The sequence below is a fragment of the Gossypium arboreum genome, chromosome 2 (genome assembly GCF_025698485.1).
Source record: "Gossypium arboreum isolate Shixiya-1 chromosome 2, ASM2569848v2, whole genome shotgun sequence".
Lineage (NCBI taxonomy): Eukaryota > Viridiplantae > Streptophyta > Magnoliopsida > Malvales > Malvaceae > Gossypium > Gossypium arboreum.
Window position 1 is genome coordinate 536,815 of NC_069071.1, and position 23,515 is coordinate 560,329.

Here is a 23,515-nt window from a genome sequence, read left to right on the forward strand (position 1 = left end):
CTCCATTTCTTCGGCTTTTCAGAAAAGCATAATATTTTTCATTCCCTGTTCGGAGATTTTCTTTTTCCATTGATTTCATTAAAAAGTTTCAAGGTTGAATATCTTCCCTCCGTCATCGAAAAGAAGGCTGTCTTTAGGCAACAAAAGTCTGATTTCCCGGCAATTTTCTCGACTCACTGATCGGTTTTTAATGGAGACACCTTGTTCATCTACAAGAAGAGTCACCAGGTCACAGACTTTGGCTGCTTTAAACAACAGTATCTCTGTAGCCAGTGAGTCGATTTTTTCACCTTTTTTAATTACCAATGATTTATGAAAAACTTGGTTTGATCATTTTAATCTCTTTTCTTTTGTTGTTCTTGATTTTTTTTTTTAGAAGAATCTGAGAAGAAGAGTGTGCTGCAAACAAGAAATGGAAAGGAGAAACAAGAAGAAAGGTCTGCCCTTATTGATATAACGAATGATTCTCCTATTGTTGGGCTTGCAATGGGGACACCATCGTCAAATACATCTAAGCAATGGAGACCCAAGATAATGATGATGATGACTCCTGGTTCTGGTGAGGCATTACTAAGGGGTCAGGTCAAGACTCTGTTCCAAAAAGACGAAGAATCGGAGAAGAAGAGTGTGTTAAAAACAAGAAATGAAAAGCAGCAGCAACAGGAAAGGCCTGCCCTTATCGATGTAAGGAACGATTCGCCTATCATCGGGCTTGCCATGGGGACACCATTGTCTGAAACATCTAAGCAATGGAGAGCCGATAAAATGATGAAGATGATGACTCCTGGTTCTGGTGAGGCATTACTAAGGAGTCAAGTCAAGACACTGTTGCAAAAGGTTGAAGAAGAAGAACCTGAGGTTTCGAATGTTCCGTCAGAGAGCTGTCATTTCCTTCGTGGTCAAAGCTGTGTGGTTTCTCCAATGGGACTTGTAGCTCCTACTCCTGCAAATACACCACAAATTGAAGGCTCAATAGTGATGGCTCTTCCTGTTGTTGAAGAAAATTTGAGGATTTCTGAGGTAAACTTTAAAACCTAATTTACCCTCTCTTTTTTCTCTAAAGTTGGAATTGAATATGATTGAAAATGCTGATTATAGGTGGTGAGTAGCATCTTTGATGGAGTTTGTGTTGAATCAGAGAAAAGTGAGATAACAAGGTCTTTGCTGGTGGAGTTTTCCGAGAAATCGGAAACCTCGGAGGATTCATCAGAATGTTGTTACTCTGTGTTGACCGATGAATGCAGTGCAAGTAAAGAGAAGGTATCATCATCATCATCCATTGATGATGATAATTCATCTGTTTGGTCAATCCAAGTAAATGCAAGCACCCATGATGAAGATGAGGAAACAACTATTGAAGAAATGGGAGATGATTACCATGAAGATGCAGAAGAAATGGGTGATGATGACGATGGATTGGTTGATGAGCTTTGTGAAGGTTTAAGCAAGATGAGCATGGAAGAGATGTTTCAAGGAAAACACACTAGACTTATATACAACAGTGATGAAGAAATTGAAGAAGAGTGTGCAGAGATTAAGGCGGATTCATCCGATATCATTCGACTCAAGGGATTGCCAACACCGAAAGGAAAGCACCTGCGGTTTCCTCTAGATGATTGATAACTATCTCGGTTTATAGGTGGGGATGTTGGGATTCATTTTGTTGTCATCTCAATTTGTTTGTTCTTTCTGGAAAAAGAACAGATCACGAACGAAGTGATTGAATAAATAAAAATTGATGCAACGCAAAAATTCCTCGGAAATTGAACTAACTAATTTTTACAAAGCAAAGCATATTGAATGTACTTGCATCAATTCAAAACCACGGATGCCAAGTTGGATCCATCATGCATAAATTTCTAGGTAGTAAGGCGGCATCGACTAACTCGGTAACACCCCTCTGCACCGACTGAGGTGGGTCCATTACATTCTCCTCCTGAATGAACCAATAAATAATGAAGTTTTTTTAAAGCCAGATGATGAGAAAACATATGAAGAGAATTAATTGAAGAAGAATGTATAAAAAAATTTACCTCTTCTGAAAAGCACTGTGGTGCTATTCCGCTAATCCGGCCGATAACATTCTCCACATTGGTAGTAACCTTGTGTTTGAAGTCTGTAGGGTTCATACTACCCCCTCCGGCAGAAGGGGCAAGGGGCATCCCAAGTGGTTTTCTCCAAGACCATGAAAGCAACTCATCACGGAAAAACATGGCTAGCTGATACCACAAATGCTGAGTTTGCTGCAAATTTAATGAACATGATGGTCAATAGGGTTATTTTCTTGATTAGTTTAGACACAAATGCTCAGAAAACTTACTTTGGGCGAGACAACAGCCTGCGCTGCAGCACACATTGCAGATACAATAAGGCCTTCCACACCAAAATGAGAGAAGAATGCTTGCATGTTCCTTGTCAGACGGAAAGGCACCGGCTCACTGAATTCAATCATTCCATTCAAATCATATGCAGGATGAAAATCTGTTTGGAATATTTTCCCCGTGTTTTTTGCAAATAATATCTTATTTGGAGACCTTCCACCGATTTGTAGCATGAAAGACATGAAACTTGACAGAGCTAACTGAATAGCAAATTGCTTCTTAAAAGCCCACATATGATTGCCACTGGGCAGGGTCTTGTACATGTACTGGGAAAAGATACCATCTGCTACAAGACTCTTCGTTATATCGTTATAAGCTTGGAGGCGGAGATCTACAACAGCTTCAGGTGAAATTTGTCCTGATATGGCTTGGTTTAACTGCTCCTTGAAATAGGTAATAGGATGATCTGGCTCTCGATTATTCCTTGCACAGTGGTTCTCATATACCTCTAGAAATGTGTTGTACATCAAATCATCTTCGACCATGCGCACCTGTTAAAAGAACCAGTTATTCTTATACCTGGTAGGAATATTAAAGGAATAGCACAATCGGCCAACAGCCAAGCAGGTTATTGAAAGCTACATAAAAATACCAATATGATACCTACTGAACTATAAAAGAATCAACGAATTAGAGATTTTAACAGGCAGGACTAATAACCTGTGACCAAACAGGAATTATAATGGGAGTGTGGATGCATATATGACGACGCCTAGATTCCTTGTGTTTATCAAACATTTGGTTCATTACACGGAAGAGCTGCAATATCCTCTCATCACTTCTAGCATTAGGCGTCAAAGATGTCTGGACTATAAAATGCCGTTGAGAACCATCAGAGCCAATGAGTGTTAAGCGGCGAAAACTGCTTCCATGCCTTCGAACAATTGGTACATCAGCTCCAACCCGGTCTAACTTAACTGTGTGGTCTGGTGCAATTTCCTAGTGGTCCAGAGAAATTTTTTTAATTAGAACAAGGACAAAATTGATTGAAAAATTGCATGTCAATTTTGGTGCTTACGCTGCATTATTTTGAAAAATTCAGGGAACTTAGATAATATAGATTGCATTCAAATAGTTTGGAGAACTACAAGGGCTATCTCTGGTCAATTTGCCGTCTTATACAACAGAAAAGAGGACAGTAACTAAAATACAAGCACTAGTTTTTTTACCTGATCACTGAAATACTGCCCCGGAATCTCCACGTCAACCATGTGGAAGTCACGCAAAACCTTGCTTTCCTCCTCCAACTTCAGGACAGCTGGAAACCTGTCCTCAACATTGCTCTGGAGTATATTTTTCCAGTGTTTTAGTCGCTCGGTCAATTCAGAAAGAGTCGCTGGAAAGGTAGTTGTACTTTCTGGATCTAGATCACGCTCAAAATCCTGCTTGTAGTCCCTAACAAAATCTACATGCTTGTTAACAGCATCTGCAGAGAAGCAAGCCCGGCAAACACCAGAGAGCTCCTTCTTAAGAGACTGAGGAACTTCTGCCGTAGTAGCAGTTGGGTACTTGTAACAGCGGTGCAGCAGTGCATTAACCACTGCCAGAAGCCTCTCCTCAGGCAGAGTAACAAACCTCGAACCGATTTCTGTTAAGAGAACCTGCAGAAAGGCAAAACCTTTGATTTACATTATTCAATTGACATTTACAGAATGGTGCAAGAAATAGAGCAAACATAATAGTTAAAACCTCAAGGTCTGTCTATATAATAATATAAATGGCCATTCATTTTTCAGAATGCATGTGAAACAATCATGAAACCAAATGCTCCTTTCCTTCAATCAATTCTCACCTCAAGTTCACCAGCCAAATTAGCATGCTTGCTTCTTAGGGTCTCCATTATATCCTTAGCAGCTTCAAAAGCACTGGCAGCAGAAGCAACCAGACCTAATGAACCATTACGCCTCATTGCAGACTGGCCACTATCACTGATGCTTGAAGAACTTTGTTGCATAGGTTGGTCATTCCCCGTCTGCACACTGTTCTCCGTTACATTGGATCGCTCTGGGTCTTGCCCATGAGAGTTACTGCCATCATGAGACCCAATTCCACTGCCAGACTGAGTTACTTGATTAACTTGATTGTCAGGCGGTAAATTGCCTCCACTATTCTGTTGCATTCTTTGCTGAGCCATGGTCATTCTGCCGAGTTCTGATTTATTTGCAACATCACGACGCTCAAGCAAATATGTTCGGAGCCAGTAATATAGTGCCTGGAATTTTAAATGGAAAGAAGTCAAGAAAAAAGGTGGAAGAAGGGAATATGTAACATACAGATAATATGCTTATTGGTCGATCAGAAAAATGAACATTTACCTGCGGATAAACAGTAGCAATTTTAAGAAGCACAAGTTTGCAATGAGGTGCTTCCGTCCTTTGCAATGAAAGTAAGAGCTGTGGAATCCAAGAAAGCCAGACCCAGTGGGGAATTTGGTCCAAATACTTATCAAATGATCTCCCAACGGGTTCACTGGGAGTATCAAAGCTAAGAAGAAATAGCACACGAGCTAGATGGCTTCTCGAATTAGAAACACCAAATTTAATTCCTTGAAGAAAGCAGCTAACAGCATATTCTAACCAAATCTCATCATGACCATCTTTATAAGCCTATAAGTGAAACAAAAAGTCAGTGCTATCTATAGCTAAATATTGAAATCTATATCACTAAAGTATAGACAAGTAATACCATGTCACAATAATTTCCCCAGCTTATCCACCCTTTGGGCAGGTTTTTGAAAAGGGAGATCGCATTGGAGTATGCAAGATTAGCCCCTTCAGAGTCATTTAACTTTAATAAGAAGTCCCCTTTAATGCGAAAAATTTCTGCCTTGTGTTTCACAGGAAAATATTCAAGATTAGTGCTGCTGATCAAATTAAGGCCACTAGTAAGTTCTCCCTTCATTTCAAGATATGCCTTTGCCTGTTCTGTAATCTTAACAAAGGCCTCCTGCATTTATTCAAAAGAAAAAAAAAAACGGTAAGAAAGTTTCAACTAACAGCATCTCTTTCATCTTCTTAAAAAGGAAAAAATCAGTTAGTTTAACAAAAACAAGAATGACTAGATTAAAAATAGCACTACAATGCTCAGCAGTTGGCAAACTATTAGCTTATGCTCATTGGATACAGAGACCAATCAAAAAAGTAAAAGTAAGATAAAAAAATCAAATTTGAATGGCTTCAAGAAAATGTAAGATCCTTTAATACAGTAGTGGCTAATATAAAGAAGACAAACTACAAACTACAACAATTTTAGTACCTAAAAGATGTCAAGTCAATTGATGTGGAAACATGTTCTATAATATCATGACATTTAGTACCTGGACTTCCATGGTTGAATGGCCATACATCTTTTCAAGTATTGTTACACATACATCATAAAGGCCTTGCTTACGAGCAATACGAGCAAGCTTATTAACATTCCATGCCTTATCACGGAAACCAAGATGATGCAGTTGTGGGTTTGTCGTGCTAAACTCTTTGAATGCATCTATAACAGCATTATACATTTCATTCCTCCACTGAAGTAAATCATACCAGGCAGACATATTATCCCAATCATTTGGAGTTCTTAGTCTCCAAGTCTCAAGAATGTCCTTGAGATCAGCATAAAGATTTCCATGCACACCAACCACAGAATTGCCAGAAAGTTTGCTCCCATTGGCGATGTCCACAAGAATTCGGGCAGATTCTTGAACTTCAACTAATTGCTGAAACTGCTGCAGAAGAGGAACCCTAGCATGCACTGACATTTCAGGCAATTGCCACCATTGTTCTAAAGCAAGATCAACACCCTTTCCAATTATGTTTTCTGCATCCCCTACACCATTTGTATTTTTATCATGGAGGGCAAAAAAGGCTTGAATAAGACGAAGTTTTGGAGTCTCTTCTACTTGAGCTTTAGGGATTACGTAGTCCTTCATATAGACCCAGTCAGGTAACTTCCAAAGGCTATCAAGCAGAATCTCATAATTTTCAATATTCTTTCCAAATTCCACCAACGCATCCCACTGGCTAAGTTGACTGGCACAGGAGAGCCATTGCTCTTCCCAAAGACACATTTCAGCTTTAGGTACAGTGTTGTTATATGTGCCTTGAGTTGCCTTAACCATTGCTTGGTAAAAGAGGCTTTGCGCACGCTGCCAGTAACCATGCTGAACTAGTGAAAGCCCAGCTTTGGTTTCTGCAGTGATTGACCTTTTCTTCCATAATCCACACCTCATATCTTCTTCATTGAGCAAACGGTAAAGCTCAGCCAGAGACTCTGAACACTTTGTCTCATTCATAAATAACATGACATGACTTTCCAGGAGAGCTAGTGCAATATGCCATGCATTATATGTTTTTCCTATATATTTAATGAGTTCGCTGGGCATTCTAGGCTGAGGGTGGCTCAGTTGAAGCCCTTCCAATAGAGCTTGCACAACATTTGGTCTGCTGGCTTGCTGCTTTTTATGATAATCTTTTGATAGGAGACTTATCATTGGTTTAGCTAGAGCGACCTGTTCTTCTTTGAGTAAGGTAACCCATACTATAGGAAAAACCAACACCCATAAATGATAAGCAACATTTGAATCTGTATGAGCAAGCTCCCTCAAGGGAATAACAAGATCAGCAACCTAGATGAGAGGAAAGTGGTCAACATAAATGGGATAATTTATATATCAAGAGAAACTGCAGATTGTTCAGCTTTATGCAACTGCAGTACTTAGCCAGTACCAAGGGCAGGAATCTAACACGAACAGAAGGAATAGACAATACACTAACAAGGATATGATATTTATTACTAGATAGTTGTTTTTAACAATCTTTCAAAGGGATATAAGCGTGAAAGAAAACAGGGCAAATGGCTAAATTACTGTATGCCTGTCAATATCTCAAGGATCCAAGAACATTAACGCCTCGTTTGGTTACTAATATAATAACATGAAAAAAAAGCTTAATTATTACATATGTATTACACTAGTTAGACATAAAATAAAGAACATTTAGTACAAATTTAAACTTGAAACTCTTGTAGAAAATAAGACCTATTCAAAATATGTGAAAATTTTTCATTCTCTTTGCCAAAATTAAGTCATGGGAGTGGCTAAATATTACCAATTAAATTCGTTTTGCTAGTTCATTGCTAAAACATGCATAAAAAATAATACTCCTACCAAATATAGCATAAAGGAATAAATTAGAGAAAAAGAGTATTAAGAACCTGAAGCTTGCTCATTTCATTCAGAAATTGTGCATGTTTAACAACAAGGCTATCAAGGGTCAAAGGAGCTTCCTCAGAACCCTCTGGAACTTCAGCGAACTGATGCTGCATTCCAGAATTATCTGAAACAGAACCAGGAGCGACAACTGGCAGAACCCTTGCAGAATTAGGAGCAAGTGTAATAGGTTTATCCTCAACTAAGACTGCTAAAAGGAGATCAAGACCCTGCTTGAGCCAGAAGACATCGCTTAAAGCTTCCCAGTCCTGTATTTGGATGATAAACTGCAACCTATTGAACAAAGTCTTGCTAAGCGACTCATGATACAGGGAGAAGAATTTCATTCGAACTTCAGGATCTTTTGCACGAAGACCAAGCATGTACTGCCTTTCCACCTTCTGAAACACCTCTTGACGTAAAGCATGTGGATATCTGAAATTGAATCAAATTATACGATTAAATTCTAAGCAAAACATGAAACATGTACCTAACTGAAGAATATACAAGCTAATTACTTTTTTGAATCAGAACAAATGCCATAAAGAAGGTGTAGATATTTGCTGTCCCACTCTTCCAAAGCACTGGCCTGGAAATTTTGCTTATCAACCTGTGAAAGCTTCTGGAGGAATGAAACAATATCCTTAGGAGTGAGAAAAGCATTAGAGGTGCCTATCATGCCTTGCTTGTTGAAGTCATCTTCAATCCAACCTTTTATCACATCAAGGATACAGAGAAGCACAGTAGCATCAGTTCCCTTCTCCAAAAGCAAAGCATTCAAAATTTGAGTTACAGATCTCTTGCATTCTGGCACAAGCATGACCCTTTCACTAATAAGTTTCAACACAGACTTCAGGTTGGAGATGACTGCTCCAACATCATCACCTTGACGAGATGAAGTGACAGAAGAATCAGGCTCTGTTCGCTGGCCCTAAATATAAAAGATATCTCAGTCAACTAATCAAGCAAATGGGTTTAACCGTATAAGTTCTTGATTTTCAAGCAAACAAGATGTCAAAAGAAATTAAAACGTAGAGTATGTGATTGGTAATTCATGCAAATGAAAAAAAGGGATAAAATATTTCTAAAGTTGGCATGATACCAGAAGCAAATCAAGCATAAATACTGCTGGCACATGAAAATCGAAGTAAAATCCATTGAAGAAAAACATACATTATAGAAATATTTAAGGACATGACAAAGCCAAACTTCAATTTAACATTAGTCACTCTCACTAGTTTCATTTAACGTTTATTTATTATCAGCAGCAGAAAAACAAAGGGATAAAATATTTCTAAAGTTGGCATGATACCAGAAGCAAATCAAGCATAAATACTGCTGGCACATGAAAATCGAAGTAAAATCCATTGAAGAAAAACATATATTATAGAAATATTTAAGGACATGACAAAGCCAAACTTCAAATTAACATTAGTCATGCCCACTAGTTTCATTTAACGTTTATTTATTATCAGCAGCAGAAAAAGAAAGCTGGGAGTGAACCAGTAAATTTCAACCCAAGGGAAATCAAACTGCAAAACCACACAAGCATGCATAGATTGTGAGTGTTTCTGAACCCATGCATGCTGTGTCTATCTGTAATTAGATAAAACTTAAAATGAAACTAGGAAATGACATACTTGTCTCATGTGGGAGCCACCTGTTGATCCCATATCACGGGCAAGCCGTTGAAGGATGTGGACCAAGATGAATGGATCAATGAAGCTCTTTTGCAGCTTTATCAATGTATCGATGACAAGGAGTACAAAGCTAATTGAATTAGCAGAGTTATCTTCACCAGAAGCCTGAGGAGCTGTAACAGTAGCAATGTGCTTCTGAATCAGTTCATCCACCTTCTGATACAAAAGCTTTACATCTGGTGGTGTATTACCCGCATCCAGAGGAAAAGCAACGAACACCATTTTCAGCAAGGAGCACAGTGACTTTCCAGCATCTAACATTTTGTACTTGAAACAAGGTTCAAGAATCTGAAAGTGATGTAGCAGCAATGCCAATGACAAGGTTAGAAAATGCCTGTATCTCAAAGGAATAAGCATATAGAGCAGGAATATACCTGAGAGATCTGATTGATATTGTTTCTGATGAACAATTGTGGCTGTTTCTCCAAAATTTTATTCATGACATCCAAGCCTTGAGAAAGAGCCGTCGAAGGGTCTTTGGACTGAGATGGCTGAACGCTGCTCAGTAGCTTTTCCAAATAATTGAACTTGACATTGGCAGTTGGCCACACTTCCAAAGCTTGTGAAAGCAATTCTAAAGCTTGTTTGTACATAGCACTAGCTTCTTTTTCCTTGGGATCAATTACTAAAGCAACCTATTCCAGACCAAATTCGTAATGTTTATTAAGATAATGTTAAGTAAATTCATGTGTAATGAACTAAACAAATCACAAATTTCAGATGGATAAAAGATATGTTGCAATATATATATCAAGCAAATAAAAAGCAAAGATGAATAGCAATCTTGGCAACGACAACAAAATTGATGCCATTTTGCAAATTTCAGCTTGGACTAGAACCATATAAGCACATGACAAGCAAAGTTTTACACATCACCAAATGTTGATGGATGTCAAATTCTTCTTTCCAGATTCCTGGCAAATTTAGACTTTATTTGGTAAATATATATTCTTGAAGAACATTTGTGAAACTAATTTTCAACCAGAAGATGGATTCAAACCTCGACAGTTAATTTAAATTATAATTTAACCTGAGGTACATGTGAAATTAAAATGGTTATCCGCACATGGAAGAAACCAATGAACGGTACTTATTGGACCAAACAACTTATTATTTCCAGGAAGCAGAAATCAGAAAAAATTTGAGGGGGCTGTCAAGAAGCTTTGAAATCCAAACTTCCAAGTAAGTATCATAGAGAGAATAAGCTGAACATAAAAGCACATATTAAAAGAAATCCTCACTCGTATAAGAAAATTGATAATCATCTCTTCCATAGCAGCATTTGGCTTAAATTCTTCATCTGGTTGTCCAGCAGATCCCGAGGTTTCTATGTTGGGAATTGATGAAGCAGCACCAGGTGACATGACACAGAAGGGTTGAAGACCAGGTTCAACTTTAACCCTCTTGCTAGGATCTTCAGGCAATGTAGAACTCTCAACTGGACGCTTAGGATCAGAACTAGTAGAAGCCGAATTGAACCCATCACCAATCTGACTGGGGACATCACTTTCACTAGCAATTTTCATTTCCTTTTGCCGCTTTCTTTCCCAACCAACCACCAATCCAGCAAGTTCAATTGCAAGACGCCTGTTTTCAGCCGTAGTGTTATATGGCAACCCGAGACGACTGAGAGAATTCACCATCTGAGGCACAAATTGTGCTCTGCAACTATAGAATAGATCTGAATGGCGGGCAATGAGCTGGAAAATGTGAATCAAATTAGGAATTGAATGACCTTCCTCAACCAAGATCTTCTTGGTGTATCTTATCCAGATTGGCATGCGAGAATCCCCGAGAGGTAACCTTCTCGGTAAGGCTGGCATTAGAATATCAAGGGCCTGCTTGACCAGCATTTTATTCTCTGGCTGGCAAGTTCTAAGGAGTGCAACAAAAACCTACATTTTAAGTCCATATCAGAATATTTTCGTAAATGCTAATTTAATAAAGAAAAAAAGGTCCAGTATGATAAACAATAGTGATGTACGTGACCTTAAACTTGCAAGTATTCTGTGGATGTCATGTAAAATAACTACATGTTACAATTTATTTGACAGCATTAGCAGTTCGGTGATTATGTAAAAAGGCAAGAAATAGAACTCAAGCACCAAAAGAAGTCAGCTTAGTACTTCATACTCCAATCCAGTACACTGCACTACAAGCAAGTACCTGAAGAATAATTTTTTCTGGGGCTTGATAGGCCTCCAAGAAGTGACAAACATTCACAAACGCCCATTGCTTACTGGCGCTATCTTCACGTTTGAGATGATTCCAGCCAAATTTGATTAGTTCTTTTCTGTGATGAACAAGGTCACTCTGGAGATATTTAAGCAGCAAAGTGGCAAGCTGCAGAAGTTCTATCCTCAAAGGCTCATCATATTCAGCAGAAACCTTGAATAGAGAAGTAGAATGTGTTAAAATTAAGGGGGGGGGGGGGGAACGAATAATCATATTGATTATGAAAAAGGAAATTGCTAAACAGGGATTATTAATTAAATAAAAACATAGATGCGAAGGACCACCTCTTCTGGAGGGTCCAAAAGCTTGTCAACAATTGTTTTAATAATACCAGGATCAACAACATCCCAACTTTGGCCATTCTGGAAAGCATGAGCAAGCATCGGAAGAATGAGCATTTGCATCACAACCACCAAATGATCATGACCAAGTTGTTTTGATTGGAAAAGGTTCAAAAAGTGCGACATAAGTGCTCTCTTCATGTTGGGTGGGTAACCTTCGGCAACCTGAAATCAAGGAAAGCGACTTACGACATCATCAAAAACACAACCAAGAAAACTTAACATACGAAGATAGTGCCAAATTATAAAAGCATATTCAAAAAGTTAATTAGATACCTCAATAATGTAGAACTCCTTCAAAAAAGTATAATCAATGCGACTATGAAACAAGAAGATCGAAAGGATATCAAAGAGAACATTAACTTCGTTTTTGTCGTGTCGTAAATAATTCAAGAAGCACTTGATAAGCCATTTGCTTTCTTTCACCTGTATTTAAGAAATTATTATTATCAAATAAAGATCAAGTGTCACATATGCATTGGCACCCACAGAAAATGCAGATCTTTCCAAGAAAAATCACAAAAATTTGTAGTAAGCCATAACTTAAAACACCTCAGACAATAACAATGTCCGAACAATAAAAAGATCCATGATCCATAAAAGTGAAAAAATAGAAGCACAACATAGAAGTGAAAAAATGTCTCTGGAATGGTTTTTGATAAAAAAAAAGTACTACAACATAGCACTTAGCATCCATAAAGCTAAAATAGAAGCACACATTTAACGCTAGAATAATCAATAAAAGACTAAAAATTTACGCATAGGAGGAGAATGAACATGTCCAGGAATTATTCGTCAATCTTTCCAAGTAACATGAAGAGTCATATGCTTGTGTCTACGGTGAAATTGAACTTACTTGCACAAGGTTCAGCTCCTGTTCGTTCTGTAGACGAGATATTCTTGCAGGCGACTTCCAAACAAGTACCAGTGTATCAAAAACAAGACGATTACTTTGAAGCCAGCCATGTATCAACTTTACCAACGTTTTAATTAGCGCAAGCCCCTGAAAATAAGCATCTAAAGTTGCAGTAGAGGTTACTGGTGGTAAATTAGAACTATCAACCTGAGAAGTCCCAAGCCCTTCGTCACCCATTAACGCAGCAGCTGGAGTTGAAGACCCAGAAGTCATTGCTGCTTCAGATTTGCTTAAAAATTCAGGAAACGCACTAGCGAGTATCTTCTGGGGTGACTTTGCAAGTTCATCTCTCAAAGGTTGACCAGCATCTGAACGTATTATGTACATAAATCTGAAATGTATACCATAAAATGGAGCAAGGAAAAAAGTTACTGAACTACCATGAGTGGATGGATATTAACAGCAAAAACAAGAATCATAACCTTACCGTCTGAAGTATTTTGGCTCACTTAACCGAGCAAGAAAGTAATCAACAGCAAGAGTTGCATATCTATTTAAGAATTTGGTAAGTGGAAGGCGATATGGACTGTTGATCTCACTGTATACTTGGCCAGGAGGAAGAGCCCCCTCCAAATCAATTGTCAACGTAACAAGTTCGTCAAGAAACTTTGATGCAGCATGAGGAAGCAAATGAAAAAGTTCAATGATAGCTGCATAAACAAGGTAAATAATTTTATACATGCAAAGTGTATAAATAAGTTTCATTTCATCCTAGTAGAGAAATTTTAAATCTATTACCTGCAGCAATTTTTGGCTCTTCACCAGCCTTCCATGATTTCTGAATCTGAGCAAGTTTTTCAGGTTCCAACCATTTCTTAAGGTGCTCCAACAACTTTCCACCCAAAGTGACATTAAACCAATTAGATAAAAGTTCAAGCAGGCGTGCCAGACCTTGCAGAAGAGGCATGTTGAGATTCTTGGTGTGTGCTAAATTGACAAGGATAGGCCTCAGGCTGCTCTGTAGAAGCTCTTTGGGCATCCTCTGTTGATTAATAACCTGAACAGAGATGACAAGGAGAAATAGTTACTGATTAAAATAACAACCCAGCACCTGAGGTTTGTGTAAACTGTAGTGCATGTACCCCCCAGTTCAAAAAGGCAAAATTAAATTGCATTCCCCCAAACCATTTAAAAATAAATAAAAGAAATAGCAACCCAAGTTATCAACAGACAACTATACCATAGAAGTTTGGTATACCTGTCGTAAACCCTCCTTAGCAACAGCAACAATTTCTGGAGTTCTACAGGTCAAAGACTTGAAAAACATGGCAATGATCTTTGCACGTAATTCTGAATGGTTAGGAGTTTTGAAATCAGCCCATGCCATTGTGGTACAAAGTAGCTCAATGCAAGCTGTTCGAAGCTTATTTAATGATGTGGCCACTTTTGGGTTCATGAACTTTACCACCCAAACGGTTTCATCAGCCTCAGCTATTTGCAGAGCCTCTTGGAGGAAATTAATCAATTCTGGTGTCAACTTGAGAAGAGGGGGCCTTAAGGCCAAGCAGAAATTCAAAGCCGTAACCGTTCCAACCTATAAGCCACTCAAAAAGTTAGAAAGAGGAAACATTCAAAGAAGATATTCACAAGATTATACACCATGGTTACCTGCTGATCAACAGTCTTAGCTCGAAGAGGTCGCATTATAAGAGGCTGAAGCATTGACTGATGCAAAGGCTCAAGAAGCTCAGATACCTCACTGCCAGTCCTACTAGCTAAAAGTGCCAAACAAGACTGCACATTCTTTCTAACAATAATAGATGCATTTGGATTGAACAATTCTGAAGCAAGGAAATCAACCACTCCTAGAAAGCTTTGCCTACGTGGTTCATTGTTTGCTTCATCGACATTATTTACTACTCGAAGAACCTGCGTAAGAACCTGACTTGTCTCTTCCTGCTCTTTGCTAGAATAAACAGGCAACCTTTTAAGAACATATACCAGACCCCGAACAACTCTAACTTGAAAAAGGCACAGAGTCTCAACAGTGACCTTTCCAACTAAAGCACCAAGGCCCATAACACCTCCCATTTGTGCTTGCCATGTACTTCCATAGCAACAATGCAGCAGTCGAGGCAGAAGTTGCTCAAAAACTGGGATCCGAACACTTGGAGGTGGAGAGTATACAGGATTCATTGAGGGGCTAGAAACAATCATAGGAGTACTTGGGCCTCCTCTGGACATCAGCATGTCAGCATGTTTTGAACGAGCAAGAAACAGGAGTGTTTCAGCAAACACATCTAAAGCACTGAGAGCAGCTTTTGCATGAAGCCTGTTTTCATCTGCTAGCACATCAACTAAAGCATCCAAAAAGATTAAGGGGTCCAGCTCTTTCAGATTAGAAGAACTGCTAGTTTTTGACCTGGAACTAGTATTTACATTTGATGAAAGCAATGGACCACTGAGAGAAGAAGATGCGGTTGAAGTATTCAATGATGACTGATCAATATGAAATATCATAGCAAAATGACGGCAAATGTTGGCAACGAAATCGTCCTTGGGGTCACTCAGATCTGGTTCTGCACTGGCAGCAATGATGGTCATTAACAGAATCTTGAAAACCGACTTCTCAGCCAAAAGCTGGGTCTTTGTCTTTACACCCAAGTCACTCTGCAGAAGGATATTCATATCAATTGCTATTTCAAATAGGAAAATAGTTTAAATGATAAACATAATAATAGCACTTCCTGAAACAGCTCTCCAAAAATCTTGGAAAAAGATGTAACACACAAGAATGCATGAGATAAAACTAGTAGGAATAGCAGTGATATGCAGCTGCATTAAAAGGGAATAGCATAATTTCTTGAGTCTAACCTTTGCGTCTGTCATCTCAGACCTGCGCCAAGACAAGTCAACACTTGAACCCAAAGAAGATAATAAGTGCTTTGGTGTATAACCTTCATCTGAAGCATTACCTGGCAGGTTAAGCTGGGATGATAAGCAAACACGAAGGAATTTTAAAGCCTGCTTTCTGTAGAAAGAATCCATGCCACCATCTTTGTGCATAATAGCAGCTACAGCTAGATTTATGCATCGGTCTAATGGAACTAAAAAGGGGGTTGAGGGCTCAAATGTAAGAATCAGGCGAAGCCCATGCTCTGGGTTTTCCTTGCACTCAAGTGCTAGAGGCTCTTTGAGAAAACGTCTATTACGACCACCTAATTTGCCAAGGAGTTGCAATGCTTTCCCACCCCAAGGATATGGTGCAGGCCTCAAATGAGACCATAGAGCTAAAATCACATCTGACATCACATTAGCCATACTGGGCTCCAGGAAATCTGGGTTTAAACTGTCAACCCAAAACTCAAGAGTTTTTAAACCTAAGCTTACAAGGTCATCACTTCCTTTAAGACACAATACAAGAGATTTCATTAGCCGGGGAAGGTGAGGTAACAAGGAGCTTAGGCGTGCAGGCAACGTTAAGCAAAGCTCCAACAAAAGGTCCCTCATGTCTTCACCAGTTGGACCTTCAAGCATTGTCAGGAGCATATTTAAGCAAGGTTGCAGCATAGGAATTAAGTCTCGCAATAGGAGCTCAATTTTGCATCCAGCAAGTGCTTTAAACATTGTACGTAGAAGTTGCAGATAGCCAAGAGGCTTCTCGACTTCAGTAGCATTTTTCATGCAAACTTCCATGATTACAGGCACATGAGGCTGCAAAATACGTTCAAAATCTGCAGGTGCTTTTGCTACAGCCCCAAATATAAATCTAAAGAGATGCAAAACCAGTTTGGCAGGAGGTGTATCTGGATGCTTCAAAGAATCAAGTTTGCTGCTTACAAGAAAATTAACCAAAACATCTGCAAATGGACGGTAAACCTTGGGAGTTTGCAGAAGAGTAGAAAATATATGAACCAGTTGATTGTTAGAAATCATGCATTCAAAAAGCTCTGGCATACACAACGAGAACATGTCCATAAGATCCCGTGCCTCCATAATTGCCAAAATTTGAGAAAATAGTTGAAGCATTTCCCTCTCCTCATCTTTCTCCTTGAAGAGTGCTAAGCAGTGTACACCACTTTTTAAAACAGCAGAAGCTTTCCAAACCTGCCAAAATCAGAGCCAGAAGATTTAGTCATGCCTACAAGCCCACCCTAGATCTAATCATCTTAGTATCATACCTCATCTTCTCTTAATCCTTTGAATGCTTGAGAAGCTGGCAAGTTGGAAGTTGGTGAGACAAGAACTTGTTGGTGTGTTCCATGAGTAGAAGATGAACCCTAAATAGTATAAAATAATGACATGAGATAATACAATTCAACTTTGTGAAGTGGTGTTATCCCACATCTATTAAGCATTGGGTTCCTGTGGTCCTATATTAAAGTTGCACCTTTGGTCTACTACCAATTGGTTTTAAGTTGAATGCTTAACGTGGAATAAAAGCCCAGATGCATTTTGTTGTTCCTGCCTAGCCCCATGTGAGGTTGACAATCCCCAGTGATGCTATCCATGTGTAGGCCATTGTTGAGCTACATGTGAGGGTAGTGTTAAGTGGTGTTATCCCACATCCATTAAATAAAGGGTTTCCTGTGGTCTTATATTATAGTTGGCCCCTCCACCTATTCCCAATCGGTTTTAAGATGAAAGCTTAACAAACTTTTCAGTAAAATGAGGAATAAAAAAGAAAAAGAGCAGAAGAAAATAAAACCTGCGATCGAGGCAAATGCGAGTGAGTTATGCTCCATATGATGGTCTTCATTCCTATGAATGCATCCAGCCAAGGATTAGAGGGTATTTCCATTTTTTTTTCTTTTGGATGGGGATCAGGGCATGTTAAGAATAAAAATAAGAGAAGATATATACTAGCAGAGTAGCATCATATCCTCTAGGAACATAACAAAATAACCTTCTAACACTATACGAAAAATTAAACGAGATAACCTACCCACAACCAAGGTCTTAATTAGATTCTTACAGTCACTCACTTCCTTAGAATGCTCCACTGGCACTTGCAAATTCAGAACTGCCTGCAAGCATCAGATACATCAAAATCGGACATGGTGTAGTAAATTAAAAGGTGCAATAAGATTTCAATTTCTAAATGATGTCAAGAAAATTTACTCTGACGCAAGACATCATAGAAAGTTTGGAGACATTCTCACAAAATAGAAGTTCGAAGCTAGATGCTAGACCAAAGTCATTTTGCAATATCAAACCTGCTCTAACTTACAAAATTCATTTGCTGGACAGATTACTGTCGGTACATGAATCTAGTTTCACATTCTCTTAGGAACATCTGTCTCCTGAACTTTTTTTTTTGGAGGGGGGGTTTCAAGGGGAAATACTGAATGTAGAACTACAGCTCATGATTTATTATAGGCCTAACCTTCAAATCTTGACTTATATAGTTGGTTAATAGAAACAACATCAAATTCTCTAGCCTGAGTTCCTTAGCTACAGCATAGAATATTCAATTCATACAGTAGCCCAGAGGCAAACATCCAAACATATCTAACAGTGATAGGGATCCAGGCCCTACATTTACCAATTCATGATAAAAGGAAGTCTACATTCATATCATGCGGAAAAGTGAAATAAATACATTGAGAACAAGACCTACTTGATTATCAACAAAATAACAGATACGTGGGATATGAAGTAGAGCCTCAGTCAGCAACTGAATAATAGAGTAATAGACTAGAGCAACTAAAATTAATACAAATAATTATTGAAAAAACCTGAACAGGAAGCTCAAGCTTTGACCTCAGTGTAGGACGATCTTTTCCCTCTTCACCCTCCTTTAACAACTATGAATAGACAACAGAAATACATTAATATAGCAAATACTCCTAAAAGAAGTTTTAAAAAGAACCCAGATGGAAAGCCAAAAATGAAGTTGATCCCATGACATGATCCACAATTGTCTTTTGAGAAACAAAAATTATAGAAATTTTGGAAAAGCCAAATAGAGTCAATCAATCATTCGGAAATACAAGTTGAATAAAGAATAATATCTTAAGATAGTAAGATAAGAGATAGATGCATAGAGGCCTTTATCCAAATACATAAACAAGCATGTAATGGTCCATCTTAAATTAATTCAGATGGTTTAGGGCACAGAAGATTCAAATTACAAACCTCCTCCTTCATTGCCTAAGCACGTAACAAGCCGCATATAAAGAACCCAGATGAGAAAATCAGAACCACAAGACAAACTGTTAGAAAGTGAAAACCATGCACATGAACATTTACAGACAGCTATCAGTAGCTAGTTAACCCAAAGATGTAAAGAAGTTTCCTAGGACATCATAGCAAAGGCACTAAAAGAAAAATGATCAGTTACAGGAACAATTTTTCTAGATTAAAGCTGGGTACTATAAAGTTCAATAATCATACTTACCTGGGGAATTGTATGCTTGAAAGTACTAAATTTCCCGACAAAAGCATCCAAAATATGCCCCTGAAGAAAAACAAGGATACAAGAGAAAAACCCATCAAATCAATCAATTCAAGCAAAGGTACCAGAAATCTTACATCAAACACATACCAACAAAACCCGTGCTTCATCCATTGTTGGCTGGTCGACCCCCTTCTCGAAAATTGGTTCCACCTAAATTTCAAAAGGAAATTCGGTGGCATAGTCAGCAGCAAAACATGAGATGATCTCACCACATCAGAAATAAGACATAAAGAAAATATAGTAGTAATAGAGTTAAGTAAGGCACCAAATTTAACATCAGACGAGCACAAGTTGTATGAATGCCAAGTGACAATGAAGCATCATGCATATTTTTCGAGAACAAGTAAATGATTCGTGACAACTGCAGCAACAAATACAGTTTATCAGCATCAGAACAAAAAGTCAACTTGATCCATCACAATCTTTAAACCTATAACAAGAGGAAGGGGAGAGAAAGATAAAACCCTGGTCTGATATCCATACCTGTGAGAGGGAGAGGTCCCCTCTGACATGATGAACAATCTCTGCCAGCAGACTATATGCTAATGGCCTCAAAGTCTCAAAACAAGCACGTCCAGTTCCAACTAGGACCCTGAAGTAAAATAGAAGGAAGATATCAAATGCAAGGATCTGCAGTGACTTGAATTTGATACACAGGTCAGAGCATAAATTATTTTAGCTATGCAATTTTTGTGCAAATTTATAAATTGATATCAGTGCTAAAGTTGAACAACCAAACCCTCCAGCCAAGTTGGTAAAGCACACATGCTTAAAGGCAAAAGAAATACTAAATAACATAAGATACATTCTTTCTAGCCAAGCATTCCAGACATAGGGGTGAGTTCAGTTCAATTGTGTCTTTTGGATTTTTTGAACCACCCATGATAATTCAGTTTGATTCTCAGTTTTTCCATACCAATTTTGGATTTTGGGTTTTTGGACTTATTTTCACAAAATGAGCTTTGTTTTATAGATTTTGGACATTATGTGGTAATGTGTCAAAGTCCTTTTCATAAATATTTCTTTAAAAAAATATTCAAGTAAATGCAACATAATCCATGACTCTTAAATGGTATTTTTTGGGGGAAAAATTATTTACACTTTTTAGTTATTTTCTATTTTAAATGTAAAATATTTATTTTTACATCATAAAAATTTAAATTAATTATAAATAAAAATAGAATTCAGTTTGATTTACGTAACTGCAGTTTTCTAACTTGACTTCCATAAACTATCCACACCTCGGTTCAGGTTGGTTTTTGGTTTCTCTGTTTTTCTTGCTCAACCCTAACCTAACAGAAGAGTTATCCATCAAAGTTCCAAACAAAGCTTTAAGGAAGTTAGTAAAAGGTCCACCCAATCACACAGTCAAGCTAAATTTTAGGGTCCAAGATGATGAATAGATTAAGGTACAGGGTCCTCCCGGAATTTTGGGACTAAGAGAAAAAATTTGTTACTGGAACAAATTTGTCCTTCAAATATATAAAAGATACCAAAAAGAAAGATCCTTCTTTTAGCCTTCAAGCTCTGCTGGAAATGATCATTGGCAACTACTAAAGATTGTATTGTGTTAGTAAAATATGTTGAATCATCCAAGGATTTCTGGAACTGATATCAGCACAAGGCAGTTCTTTGAATATAAAGCTTTAATTTGCCACTGGTTTATTCTGAGTTACATAAAATATGCTTGAACTTCCACTAATTTGACTCCAAAATCATTGTTGAATTTGAAATCTGCTTAATTGTTCTTTTCCACTTGCGGATTTAATTGTTTATCATATAACATAATGTCAAAAACATAGAGAATTAAGACTATCACTTGATCTCTCACTTAACACAATAAGTTTGACAATATAAGATCTTTATCATAGTTCAATGATTCATCTTGATGTAACAATAAAGATAGGGGGGAACAAAACCTTTACCTCTCTTCCAATAGTGTGTCAATCAAAGGAAATAAACCCCTCTTGAAATCTGTGCCCAAAACATGTTTCAAGGCTACCAACAACTCCTGCAATCAACACAATATGCATCAAAACTAAAAGCAGAGGAACCAAAATTAAAAAAAGGAGATTAGAATTCAGACACAACTCACCTTTCTAATGGATACAGAGTCAGAACATGTAACAAGTAAATTCACAATGCTTTTACATATGCTTTCTTCATGTGGTCTTATATAATCAGCAAAGCTCTTCAAGAGATATGTTAAAAAGGAAACTGTCTGCGATAGAGGAGAGAAAAAATCAGGAAAGAAATAGAGTACATGCAGTGAGAAATTAAAGTGCTTCATAATACTAAAACTAAAGAGGTTATTTTTCCGATTTCTCTCAAGTGAAAAATCTAATACAAGCAAAAATGAAATTTTGAGAGGATGTGCACAAGAAAAGTATTCTAACATGTTTCCAGCCCAGTGAGTTCCAAGGATCAGATCTTTAAAGGATTCCGAAAAGGCTACAGCCTTTTACATCCTTAAGCAAAACAGCGTGAAAATTTCAGTTTTCAATTCAGTTATCTTCATAAAACTGATATGATTCAAGGAAAAACTCAAAACAAGAGCACTTCAGAAACATATCATGCATATTCTTAGGCATGCAAAGATTCAAGCAACCCAATCATGCTCTTCAAGAGCATTTCCTAGAATAACTTGTACAGTAAAAATCATTTTATTATGCAGCAAAACAACAAGTAAATGGAGAGCATCAAATAACGAATCACACACCTTAACCTGTGCACCTTTTAACTCAATGAAATGAGTCTTCAAATGGGGAGGAACCCTTTCAGGTCCCGGAACCGATATTGCCGCAACCATCAATGGTAACAAATGAGGAATATTAGTTTGTACTAGACGGCTATACAATTGAAACAGAAACATAACTACAAGTGGACTCTCTGTAACTATCTTGAATGACCGCCCACTGGGATTCATCTGCCCATTCCCAACATATCCACTCGAAGTAATCCCTTGATCCACAGAAGAAGTATCCATAGGCTTCACATCTACTTCCATTCCCACAGCAGCATTATCAAAGAAATGGCTAACAGTCAACCTAAAGTTCTGATAAATCTTGCAAACAAAATCCAAAAAAGGTTGAACCTCATTTTCTAAAGTAGGCCTAAAGTTCCTAAGAAGATCAAAGATAATCCGAATACAAATTAACCCATTTTCTTCATTATCATTAGTTAACACTTGCATGGCTAATTTTAACAAGTCTTGCACAAATGGTCTAAGAACTTCACTATGAGGAAGCCTATTGAGAATTTCCACCACAACATTCCTCACTTTATGCTCATGATTGTCACTATATTGAGGCCTCGTAACCTGTAAGAGAACCACCGAGAAAGCACGGAAGTAACATTTGAGGAAATTTAAGTACTCAGCTGTGTGAGCTATCTCTAAACTGTCCCTAACCTCCATTACCATTTGTAACCTCGTCTGAATTGCTGTTTTTTTTTTTCCAAAACAAAAACAAAAAATCAAAAATCACAACAAAAATAGTATATCATTCCATCAATTTAATGAAAAAGAGTAAGAAAGAGTAAAGGGTATACGTAGGTCAGGTTCCACGAGGTGACGAGAGTGTTGCTCGAAATTCTGAATGGGACTCATTGTTGTAGACAAAGAAAAAACAAAAACCCCAAGCTTTTTTTTCAAGCTTTAGGGTTTTTCCCACTGTTACACTTTCTTTTTACTTCTTGTTTCTTGAACCTCTTTTCTTCTTCACAACTGCAAAATTTGTGAAAAGCTTTTAACTCTGAATTTGTAACTCTTGCACAGCCTTAAATATAAATATTTTTGGTTCAAAATTAGGTCTTCGGAATTGAAAATTAATTTCTGAAAAAAAAAACCCAAGAGAGAAAAAAACTGCAGTTCGTGATGTAATTTACTGGTCACGTTCCCTCTCTTTTCTCTAGTGAGCTCATGGCGGTCGAGGATTCGCTGAAAGTTGAGTAATCCCTTGACTGTAAATTAATGGATTTATAGGCCTAATTGTGTTGACTGATGCCGAGGATCCGTTTTATCGTATCCGAGAGTAATGGGCTTTAATTGTTGGACCTATGATCTAGGGATTAGCCTAGCACCATGGTTTGGGTCAGATTTAAATTGTGTCTTAGTATAATATTAACATATTTTATACTTATTTAAGTTCAATTCGGTTTGAGATATGAACTTAAAATTTTACTTAAATCTATTTATATTTGTAAAAGATTAATCTCAACTCATTTTAAGTACGTCCATATTATTTTTAAAAAAATTTAAATAAATATTGTTTTTTTATGAATTAAAATAACAGGGCAAAGCCCAAACAACCAGCGTGACTCAAACTTAAACGTACGTTTGGGGTAG

At 37.7% G+C, this 23,515-nt stretch overlaps 2 protein-coding genes across 5 annotated transcripts; one reads left to right on the plus strand and one right to left on the minus strand.

Annotated features, from left to right (window-relative positions):
- LOC108489079 (uncharacterized) lies at positions 1 to 1,763 on the plus strand. 2 transcript variants are annotated; one of them, XM_017793356.2, is made up of 3 exons: positions 1 to 272; positions 377 to 1,020; positions 1,099 to 1,763. In XM_017793356.2, exons 1-3 carry the CDS (start codon positions 191 to 193, stop codon positions 1,618 to 1,620), a joined length of 1,248 nt encoding a protein of 415 aa, XP_017648845.1. In that variant the 5' UTR covers positions 1 to 190; the 3' UTR covers positions 1,621 to 1,763. The 2 variants fall into 2 exon arrangements, with proteins under 2 accessions (XP_017648845.1, XP_017648852.1); XM_017793363.2 differs by having other exon boundaries at positions 380 to 1,020.
- Positions 1,706 to 23,150, minus strand: LOC108489069 (uncharacterized). Of its 3 annotated transcripts, XM_053023334.1 has the most exons (37): positions 22,720 to 23,150; positions 22,580 to 22,611; positions 21,890 to 22,489; positions 21,266 to 21,391; positions 21,096 to 21,181; positions 19,654 to 19,762; positions 19,436 to 19,531; positions 19,258 to 19,320; positions 19,111 to 19,170; positions 18,849 to 18,863; positions 18,449 to 18,517; positions 17,656 to 17,737; positions 17,419 to 17,471; positions 16,892 to 16,990; positions 15,585 to 16,817; positions 14,379 to 15,380; positions 13,969 to 14,304; positions 13,509 to 13,767; positions 13,198 to 13,420; positions 12,711 to 13,101; positions 12,131 to 12,280; positions 11,798 to 12,019; positions 11,445 to 11,666; positions 10,520 to 11,173; positions 9,653 to 9,913; positions 9,219 to 9,566; positions 8,097 to 8,509; positions 7,584 to 8,013; positions 5,698 to 6,996; positions 5,067 to 5,327; positions 4,697 to 4,987; positions 4,174 to 4,593; positions 3,551 to 3,982; positions 3,042 to 3,320; positions 2,321 to 2,872; positions 2,034 to 2,243; positions 1,706 to 1,936 (listed from the first exon to the last, which is right to left on the minus strand). In XM_053023334.1, the coding sequence occupies exons 1-37, from the start codon at positions 22,775 to 22,777 to the stop codon at positions 1,817 to 1,819; spliced, it is 11,556 nt and encodes a 3,851-aa protein (XP_052879294.1). In that variant the 5' UTR covers positions 22,778 to 23,150; the 3' UTR covers positions 1,706 to 1,816. The 3 variants fall into 3 exon arrangements, with proteins under 3 accessions (XP_052879294.1, XP_017648824.1, XP_017648833.1); XM_017793335.2 differs by having other exon boundaries at positions 21,890 to 22,611; XM_017793344.2 differs by lacking the exon at positions 18,849 to 18,863 and having other exon boundaries at positions 21,890 to 22,611.
- Positions 23,151 to 23,515: the final 365 nt, after the last annotated feature.